A 10,985-nucleotide genomic window follows, 5' to 3' on the forward strand; every position below is an offset into this window, starting at 1 on the left:
TTGCCAATAAAAATGCTGTAAATACATTGCTGTTACTTAGTCTTATGACTGAATATCTTGGTTAGCTGAGCTGCACAGTGTTTAATTCCAGTTCTTGAGAGTGTCTATAACTACAGCTTTGTTGCTAGAATGAATCATAGGTTCTTAACTATTTTCTTACCCTTTTTCAACCAGAAAATGCCATTTTCAGTGTCCATTTTAGAATAATAAGCAATAATTTATTGAAGAACTTATTTTCCAAATGAAACAAACAGTGGACTTGTGAGACTACTGAATATGCTTGTTTGATGATTTGCAGATTTTTGTGTTTTCTTACAGTTAGATCGTAACTGTATGTTGTGATCACACGAGGGTCCATGTTTGCTTACAAGCATAGGGAATTCCTTTCAGGGATTTTTTGTTTACAGGTTATATTTGGGAAGTTTGCCCTTCCCCCCCTCTTCTCCCTCCTCCCATGAGGAAGCTAGTGAAGAAGAATTCAGTCTTCAAATCGTTCTGTTTCTCTTCTAAACAGCATAAAGACCGACATTTACATAAAAACCATTTCTGAGATCAGTCATGGAGCAGAGCATTTTTTTTTGTTGTAGTCATAATGGGTGGCCACTGAAAGGTCCTGTGGATGAGGAATGTGTGGTTTGGAAGAGGTTTTGCATGTTGAGAAATTGACTTCTTTCAAAACCCGTCCTAATTATTAACGTAGTACAATTTTAACGAAAACAGTCAGAAGATTATTAAAGAAAACAAAACCGAGTATCTTTATTTTTTTTCCCCTGTGCAGTTCTAAGTGATCTGGATGACCAGCTGGCCCAGGAACAATCCCAAGATCTGCTGGACAGGCCGGTTTCTACCAGCAGTGCTTCAAATGTGCAATACAACAGAGGTGCCTTCCCTACTTCAAAGAGACAGACTGCTAGTAGAGGGCAACACAGAAATGACTGGAGTGACATGCCTAGCACATTTTTCCCAGATGGACTGAGAACAATAAGAGCCAGAGATGAACACAAGATTTTCATTAGACCAAGGAAACTGCACAGTGCGTATATGAACTGGCAACAAACCTTTCAAGATGATTATAAATACGGTGATCCAGTTGATGGCAATCCTCATCTGCTAAGCAGCGGGCTGTCTACTGTGTCTTTTGGGCGATCTTCAGAAGGTAGCTTATATCCTCCTTCCGTAACACAGAACAGTGGATTTAGGCACAAGAGTTACATGAACAGGGATACAGCTGGCAGGAGTTACTCTGTGTGTTCCCTTCGGAGATGCCCGTCATCAGTATCTTCTGAACAGCTCTCAGCGTCTGGTTTACAACATCCATTGGCAAGGGAGAGCAACAATGGTTTTGTACCAAGGTTTGGTCGACAAAACCCAAAGAGAATTCCTTTATCTTCTATCGTATGGAACAATGCACCAGACTCTCCTGGACAAACATCAGCTCAAGAAAAAATGTTTAGAACCCAATCCCTGATGGAGTTTCATGCCACAGACCACGGTAGATATCCTAGCTCTTTGCAAGAAAACAAGAAATACACATGTTACCACTCAAAGCACCAGTACAGAAGATCTATTTCAAGTAGTAATTGCTTTAGTAGAGTTAGTTGCCCTGACAGAGCTACTTCTCCATTGTCCTTTGATAACTGGGAAAATTATCCATTATACCAATCAGAAAATAATCTCTCCAGGTCATACCATAGAGATAATTCTCACAGCAAGTTGTATGCAAACCAAAAAAATTCTTATGGAAGGAGAGACAGTTATCCTTGGACAGATTTTCCTCAATACCACAGTGATGATGTGTTTCTTTCTCCTGATGCCAGCTTTGAAGTGATTATGGCTAATTTAAATGACCAGCAATGGACTCACACAAGGAATGCCAAGTTTTCTTCACAGCACCTGCAGAACGATTTTCACATGTGTTCTCCAGAAAATACAAATTACAAAACAATAACAAGAAGTGCAAGCAGAACTTTTTCAGAATTCACTGAGGGCTGTCAGCCTTGGCTAAGTTGTAACTCTTCGGTTTCTTCAGCTATTATCAGAAGCGATGAATCAGTCTTACCTAATCTGAAGGACCAAACAAAACCTATAGGACTGAAAAGGAATTCAGTCATTGTTACCCAAAGAAGCACTAAGGCAGACTTCACACAACTAGAAAATGTTGAAGGTATGAAACTGCCAGATGAAGTGGATGTTCAAGACATGCCGTTACGGTCTGTTTCTCAACAAGCAGATACAAGCTACATCAACGCCCAGAGTTTTCCCTCAAATAACTCTGCATTTGCCATGTTGCAGGGTGATGCATCTCTCATTAACTCACTGAGATCAAAGAGACTAACCCAAGCCAGTGCCAGAACAGATACTGCAAAAATGGATGCATCAAACGGCGATAAAAGAAATGTACAAATGAAGGAAAATGATCGCCCACTCAACAGTGTATTCAGTCAGCATCCCTGTCTTCTGCCAGCTGATGAGAGCAGAAAGGAACCTTTTCTTCCGAGTCAGAAGGAATGGAAACATAATCTGCATTACATGAGAAAAAGAGAAGGCATCAAGCAGGATAACCGGTGTGCAGAAGCAGTTAACCATGCTCCTCCAAAGGGATTTTCCTCACTGCTAAATGTTGCTTCTGCTCCATCCACCGAAAAATTAGAAAACTGTCAAGGCACGTCCTGGCCTCCTGACTGTTCATCTAGTTCCTCACCAAGCTTTCCACAAGCACTTTCTCATAAAGACAATTCTAAATGTTTAGGAACGCTAACTAACTCTTCAGCAAGTTGCACAGTTACTGAATCTCATGCAGGAGGTGAACAAACAGCTCAAGTGAGCAGAATTGGTGTTACCAAGAAGATTTCACAGCAAACACCACAAAGTACAAGCACTTTAGTTACTAAGGACTATAGTGGACAATTCAATGCTAGTTCTCCACAACACAGAAGTTCTGGAAGTATTTATACACATGGAGACCCCGAGACCTCTGAACATAGTTTAAATTATTTTTGCCTTGAAAAAGAAAGTGGGAAAATAAGGAATGATTCATTTGGAACTGAAAAGCTTCACAAGCAAGACAGCTTACTGAGACATACCAGTAGCTGCAGCATTACTGGCTCCCCTAGCAGAAGCAACTTTAAGTCTTCTGATCCACTTGTTATTTATTACACTTTACCTAGAAAATCAGCCAGCATTGCTGGTAGTATTATGTCAGATACACCCATCTCTTTCACTAGAGAAAATAGAAGAAGTACGTATGATTGCTTAAGGTCTGAAATCCCAAGTGGAGCTGATGCCTTTTGTTCTAGTCAAAGAGATGTGTCTTGTTTAGAATCAAAGCGCTCCTTTTTAACCTCAGCACCATTAAATGCTGCTACAAGTAACAGAGATAGAGATTACCCCAATCCTTTAACCAGAAGTCCTAATGATTCAGTAAGTGGCAGCACGTCAGTTGAACTAAGTGATAGATGTAGACATCTAAGCAGAAGAGAATCCTCTGTGTTTTCGGACTGTAAGGAAGGGGGAAACGGTTTGCAGAAATATAAAACTACAAGCACGTTTACAGTTTGTGTTGATGAAGATCACGTCAAGTATCATGAGCTAGTTTCAATTTATTACACGTTGCCACGGAGGCATTCAAAAGCATTTTGTAACCTCTTCAGGGATAATGCAGAGGATGCAGATTTACCTCTTTCTGATGACAATTCTCAGACACCAAGAATACGAAGCAAGAAGAACGAAGGTCATGTGAGTTTAGCAAATGTTTTTTTCCCCAGTACTTTAGAAAAAGAGGTGCCTTGCTATTCTTCTGACCAAGTATCTTCAGCTCTGGTCACGCCTCAGAACTTAGAAACTGCTGTTAATAGTAAAGAAGAGAATTCGCACTTCCCTCCTGGCTCTGAGAGGGTATGTACTGCGAAGTCAGTGAGTACGGTCAATAACAGGAAGGGTAGTTCAGCAGACCTTTCAGTAACAGGCAGCATCCTTCCTGATGTGGTGACAAAAGACATTTCTTTCGGTGGTCCACAACCCATTGCAATAGCGGCTAACTCAGGTAAGGCCCTTTCTGATGCTTCAAACAACCAAAGTACGAAAACACGTCTGAAAGAAAAGGACATTCCTCCTACAGCTGCACCACTAACATCCACTTTATCAACCCCTCCCAAACCAGACAGACTTTTAGACAACTCTTTTTATTCTACTTCAACAAATAAAAATGGTGTACAGAAGGGAAGCTCTGCAAACTGCTATCAGCCTGCTACTGTAAGTACAAATAAAAATCGGAACAGTTTACTCCTCCACACGAGGGAGAAGAGTTCTCGTGGAAGGATCAGTAACACGGAGCGTGCTGACGGGCCACTGCCTCCCAGGGAGGACACAGACAGGGACAGTACCAAAGTCAAACAGGGAATAAATTTACTACACCGAACCACCCCCCTGTATAATAACAAATGCAGTGGACTGCAGTTAAGAGCTGATACATCAACAAGTAATGCAAATGATTTAAACTCTTCTAGCAAAATGCTGTCAGAGTCTCAGAACAAAGCATTTGAGGTAAGCACAACTTCCAGTGCTGATCGATCACTTCAGCTAGACAAAACGATCAGCACAGATAAAGATGAGTTAAAGAACTCAAAAATTAAAAAAGAACAAAACTCGGAGAGTACTCAGGTGGGTAAAGACTGTAGTGGTTTGCAGGAATCAGAAAAGCCCAGTGAGGGTAGCGTGAACGTTAACAGTAAAGATAAAGTCAGCGGGGCTTCACAAGACCAAAAATTAACACAGAGTGCAGAAAACGAGAGCAAGCTTCTCTCTGACTGCACAAGAGACAAAGTCAAAGATATAGAAAAAAGGAAAAACAGAGCCTCCATTAAAAATAAACTGGCAGCTGTTTGCAAAACCAGCCGAAAATTTTCAAGTAAAAATTTACCCCCCAAACCACACATAAGTAATATTTTTTCACAGAATGATGGGAATGCCGTGTCTTTAGAGGCCAGCATGTCCCCTGACTCGCTGGTTTCAGCAGATTGCCATCAGTCATCTCCCCAGTCTGAGAATGAAAATCAGAATCACAGTCCAGACCCTGACAGGAATACACAAATACAGAAAACAGCTGAGAATAGTAAGAGTGAAAATGTGAATGATCCTTCTTCGCTAGTTAACAACTTAAATTGGAAGTCTTTTGCAAGCTTATACGCCCAGAAGGAAGCCATCAGTCCCAAAAAGACTACAATGAAAGTAGAAAATAGGCCAAATCTTTCAACCCTATTTACAGATAAAGCGGTAGCCACAAGAAATAAGAATGCCCAAACGCTTGATTTGGGGTTAGAAAACAGAAGCCAGCCCACCTCACTCAGTGCTACTACACCAGACCCAGTGGTTGGTGAGAAAAAAAGAGCTACCAGCAGTGCTTGCAGTCCTCCCCTGCCACTCTTAACTGACAAAAACTCAAACACATTTGTAAATAATTGCTTGCAGACGGACATATGTCCAAAGCAAAATCTGACTTCTCAGACCGCTCTTGGCGAGCATCAAAACACCGCCCAGTACAATAGCTTAAAAAACGCCAACTTGCAGAGCTATCTGGTGTGCAAGAATCGAGCAAAAAATCAACGAGAGCGTCACCTTTCTGAGGGTATTTGTGCTCAAGATTCCTGTGAGACCTTTGCCTCTGGAAGCGATATTCTGCCAAAGGACAGCATACATGGGAAGAGGTTTAAATCTTCCTCAGAGCTGTTGTCTTGTGACGAAAATGAGAACTGGGCGTCAGATGATGAGAAATGCTACAGCACTAGGAATTTGATGTATCCTTCCGTTGAATTTGGTATATTTGGCAAAGAACAGCAGCTGGCCTTCCTGGAAAACATCAAGAGGTCCCTCACAGAAGGGCGATTATGGAGACCTTGTCTTCTTAACAACCCTGGTGCTCTCCGAGATGGAGAGACCCCTTCCATAAACAGGGCTGCGCTTTTCAGCTCGAGTTCTGCTGGGAGCAAAATATCATCAGCTGCCTCATCCCCCCGAGAGCTGACGGACATCTATCAGGAAGACCCAGCTACTTACTCAGACTCGGACTCTGATACTACCACAGACGATGAATATTACCTAGATGAGATAGATAAGGAATCAGAGCTGTGACAGCCTGTGGTACGAAGATGGCAAGATAGCTCGGTCGTTTTGGGGCAGGCAAAAACATGTAAAATACTTTGAGCCAGTTCTTGTGCTGCTATAGATGGGCAATCTTAAGTTTCAAAGAGGTTGGTAGTTTATGTTAGCTGAACGTTTGAGTTTTGTATTAAATATGTGGCTTCACTATTGTTGGTTTTTCCTGGCAGGGGGGAAAAAAAATCCATCCCCAAATATTACCTTCTGTAGGTAAACAACTATAGGGCTTTGGGCAGCATAGGGCTAGAGATGGCTTTCCTCTGAGTCAGCAAGCAGTGGCTCAGGCTGCTGCCAGCTGGGTAGAACAGTGCTAAAATAGATAAAATCTTGCTCTAGCTACATCTTCATACAAGTTGTAATAGGAAACCAACAGGTTACGTTGCTGATAAATGTTTCTCCAACTCTCATTTACCAGACCAAGTATCGTAATGCTGATCCATCCCACCTAACACCCACGCGAAATGAAAATAACTCTCTTTTTACAGCATATTTTGTAGGAATGCTCTTCTTCTGTATTCTAGGGAGGCATTGCAGCGATGTCCTGGTGGCACTTGCTGTGCCAGGCAGTGGCCGTGTCGCGTGAGGTGGGTTCCATGCCAGGAATTTTCTCCTCAATGAGCTTTGTGTGCTACAGGAGAGCTGCTAACGCGCTTGAGCAAGGGGCGTAGCACTGCTTAGTGTAATAGGAATTTTCACTGTTGGAGAACTGTGAAATTGCCATGGATGTTAACACAGATGAGCATGGAAATTGCTTTTCAAACGTGCGTGCGGGGAGATTCACAACCAACACAGCTTTGGCTACGGTTGAGATGAATTGCCAGGCATCTGCCTTTGACTTGGAACAGATTAAGTTGGATTAATAACCCAGCACTTTAAACCATGCAAAATGTAAAAGGATTTACCCTATTTCCTATACAAACCTTGTAGTTGAATCCTAAGTTCTCCTAGCAGTGGTAAGATGAGCTGAGTGGTGCAACCTGTGGCTGCCCCGTGTGGGGCACCTCTCGCAGCGGGCGCTGGGCTGGGCCGCCGCTGCACAGGTTGGTATTTTTATCCCACGAAGCAGGTGAAACTGGTGAAAAGTGCTCTTTGCCCTTTGCTAAATTACCACCTCTTTCTGGCATTTTCCCACCATTCCCACTGTCACCATGGAACTTTCTATCCTTTGAAATGAAGCACCGCAATTGTTTTCCTGCGGCTTTTCTTTGGCCACATTAATGAATGTTGTGTTATTACTCAGTAGCCAAAACTCATCCCTGGCCATTAAGTTTCTAACTAAGCTTTGATCCGTTTTTATATGAAATAGCAAGCCAGAAGATAGTATTTTTAAATAATTATACGTTTGTTTCTATTTTAATAATTTCACATGTGATCTAAAATGTTGATCCATATTTTTGATACACTTTTTAATTCAATAAAACTTCTGTAGGAAATAAATTTCTTATATTTTTGTAACTGGAAGGACGATATACTGATATTTTAAAATAATATATTTTATCAAAGCAAGCAGTGCTTGTCTCACCAAATACTCCACAAGAAACTAAAAGATGAAAAGATAGTAGGTAACTGGTATCCTTATCTTTTGTACTGTAAACTTCGTTAAAGAAGTGGGTCTAATTCAAATCTATACTGATAGATAAGTATTATTACTTTATACTAAGATAATTTGTCTTGTACATAAAAGGACTAATATAAACTATGTATTTATGGTCAGAATTGATCTCCAAAACATGTCTGTCTTGGAAGAATGTAAGCGTATGCTGACATATGCAATAGTGGAAGGAAATAACTACCCTGTAACTGTAATCTTGTAAAATGTGGTATTCTAAGGAGAAATTACGTTTTTTCTGTAAATGGTTCTATGTGTTTGGGATCCTGTAGAGTAAGCCAATAAAGCCAGCTGAGTACCAGCGAGGAATTTGTGTTGTACATTTCTGCAAAATATGTTAATCTAAAAACTGGGAATACCAGCCTCCGTAAGTTAAAGGATAATAAAATAAATGTTTACAAGGGAAATAAATGGTCATACAGATTTGCTTGACTTGAAGGGGATGGTTTAGAACATGTTTATTTGTAAGTATTTTCTACCTGTTAATAGAAGTTGGATTAAATTCTCACCCTGTTGGTGTAAAAAAAGTTTTCTCGTTTGCTTTGCTGTGTACCTACAGCAAACCAGGCAGCTTGATTTAATGTAAACAAACCAAAAAACAGCTTCTGGTAATAAATCAGTTGTGCATGACTGCAGCCTGTTGAGGATCCGTGATTTAATATTGACACTGAATGATGGTATTCTCGAAACCAGTTCAGTGAAAACAGGGAGAAAAATCCTTTGAGTAGCAATCAGCTCCGTTGAGTTCAGCAGAGCCAGATTTTGATACCTTCGCTCTTTCAAGCTTTTTCTTTGGCAAAAGTATATTATATAAATGCTCATAATTTATAGGATTTTCATACCTGAAGTTACTTGTTTGCAATAAACTGCATTCAAATGAACAAATGCATTGGTACTGTTTATTTTTTTCCCTTACTGAGAACATCACAGACAATTTATCCAAAAATAAATAATTAAATAAATAAAACACACAAAATACAGCATTTTAGTATTGCTGCCAGGGTGTTGCTGGGCAGTGCTGTCAGGAGCTCCAATAGCGGAGGTTTACAAGGGGGTATCCACCTTTGGTCCATCACACAGCTCTAGGCAAAGGTAGCTTGGTCCTGCCTTGCACACACGAAGGACGTGCCCAGCTGAGCTATGGGCACCCTGTGCCTGCCACGGTGCTGGCTCATGGCCCTCAGCAGCTCTTGATCCTGTCAGTTACCAGTGCTGCTGCCTTTAGTTTTCTGCCATTTGATGAGTGAGTCTCTGGTACGAGTAGTTTTCCATCACCAGGAAACCTGCATCTTTACAAATCTTTACAGGAGACATGCACCTTGAGGAGACGATACTCCACACGGGGCCAAGGGTAGTAGTTGATGCGTAGTTTTACAAGGCAATGAGATCCACGTGAAAATCACTCTGGCCAGAATTAGACCTTGGTGAAGACTGGCTGCCACGTGCAGTGTGATGGTGCGAGACTCACCACTCACTTTGAACCTTAATTACTACAGCCAGTGGATGTGGCACCTGAGCTCAGTAACACCATCCCTCAGCCTGCTTTCATAAGGAAACAGTTTATGTGCAAAGGCTGTGTTTGTGTCTTTATCTCAGTACACCCATTAGGTCGTTTATATCCCCATCTGACCCGTGAACGTAATAACCGAGCTCTGGACACTTGCAGGAAGGGGCAGCATGCTCCTAGTGTCATCACAGGAGTGCTCAGGGGACAAGGGAGGTCAGGTGCTCTCTGGTCCATCTTCATCACAGCAAGGGTGGAGACTGCACCACCTCTCTGGGCAGCCTGTGCCTGACTGTCTTCATGGGGAAAAAAAACCTCTATATCCAGGCTGAATGTCTCATTTCAGCTTATGCCTGTTTGTTCCTGTCCTTCTGCCCAGTGCCACTGTGAAGAGCCTGTGAAAGTGCTGTTAGGCCCCCCCAGAGCTGCCCTGGCTCCAGGGTGAACAAGCAAAGTTCCTCCAGGCTCCCCTCACAAGGCAGGTGCTCCAGCCTCACCATCTCAGTGGCCTCACCTGAATTTGATCCAAATTGTTGGATCTTGCACTGAGGAGCCCAAAACTGGATGCAGCATCCAGATGTGCTCCAACAAGTGCAGGATCGAGGGGCACAACCAATTCCCTCAGCCTCTCTTCACACAGCCCAGGCAGCCATTGCTGCCAGGACCCGCTGCTGGCCCATGTCCTGCTCACCGCCCCCTGAGACCCCAGGGCCCTTCCCCCAGAGCTGCTCCCGGTCAGTCACTCCTGGCCTGTACCAGCACAGGGGTGTCTCCTTCCCAGTCAAGGTGTCCACAGGCACCAGGAGGCCCTGACCCCCTCCTCCAGGACCTCCCCTCACCCTTCCCACAGGCCAGGACCATGTTTGAGGCCACCCAGGGCCATCAGTCCCCGTCACAGTGACACCACGGGGTATCGATCTCCAGTTCACCACAGCCCTGTGGAGCCTGGCCGTCTGTGGTGCCAGCCCAGCTTCAGCCAGTCCCTGTCCCCAAAGCCCTACAGCCATCCTGGGGCTGTCTGACCCCGTCTCTCCTCAGATTGACGTCCCCACCTGACCTCAGCACTGCCCTGTCCCCGTGAGCTTGCCAGGTGAAGTGACCCTGGGGACAAGCACCGGGGAGGCCATGGCCTTGTGCTCCCCAGCCCCCAGGGAGCAGCTCGTCCTTGCTGCTCCCCAACACCCAGGTGTGGGACTTTGTCAAATGTCATGGCCGGTTCCTCCAGCCCGCCCAGGTGCCTCGTGATGGCAGCCCTGCCCTTGAGCATACCAACTGGTCCCCCAGTTTGGCGTCACCTGCAGACTCACTGATGGAGCACTCCATCATCTCATCCCAGCCCAGGTCCCTGTGGCACTGCCCTCGTTACCAGCCGCCGGGTAGAGACGAACCATTAACTACCACCTTCTTAGCCCAGCCAAGCACCCAGCCAGTTTTTAACCCAACTGGTTGTCTGCCCATCCAGACCATAACATCCCAACCTGGATATAAGACTGTTGTGGGAGACCCTGACGTCTGTGCTAAATTCACGTTAAATTACATGTGCTGCCCTCCCCTCATCCACAGTCATTTTATCGCAGAAGGCCACCAGGTTGGCCAGGCACGCTTGGCCCTTGGTCAGCCCACAGTGACTGCTCCCAGTCAGCTTCTTCTCCTTCCAGTGCCCAGAAGTGTGCTCCAAACTGGTGGAGAGGGAGAGGAAAGCAGCTCTCAGTGATCCCT

General features: G+C 43.9%; 1 protein-coding gene across 2 annotated transcripts in view; it reads left to right on the top strand.

Annotated features, from left to right (window-relative positions):
- EXPH5 (exophilin 5) overlaps window positions 1-7,609 on the top strand; it is a 33,289-nt gene extending 25,680 nt beyond the window's left edge. For both annotated transcript variants that reach the window (XM_032202557.1, XM_032202564.1), the window contains exon 6: window positions 779-7,609. In XM_032202557.1, the coding sequence (XP_032058448.1) occupies window positions 779-6,126 (5,348 nt within the window). In that variant the 3' untranslated portion in view covers window positions 6,127-7,609. The remainder of the gene's footprint in view (window positions 1-778) is intronic.
- The last annotated feature ends 3,376 nt before the right edge of the window (window positions 7,610-10,985 follow it).

The sequence above is a fragment of the Aythya fuligula genome, chromosome 1 (genome assembly GCF_009819795.1).
Source record: "Aythya fuligula isolate bAytFul2 chromosome 1, bAytFul2.pri, whole genome shotgun sequence".
In the NCBI taxonomy this organism is placed as follows: domain Eukaryota; kingdom Metazoa; phylum Chordata; class Aves; order Anseriformes; family Anatidae; genus Aythya; species Aythya fuligula.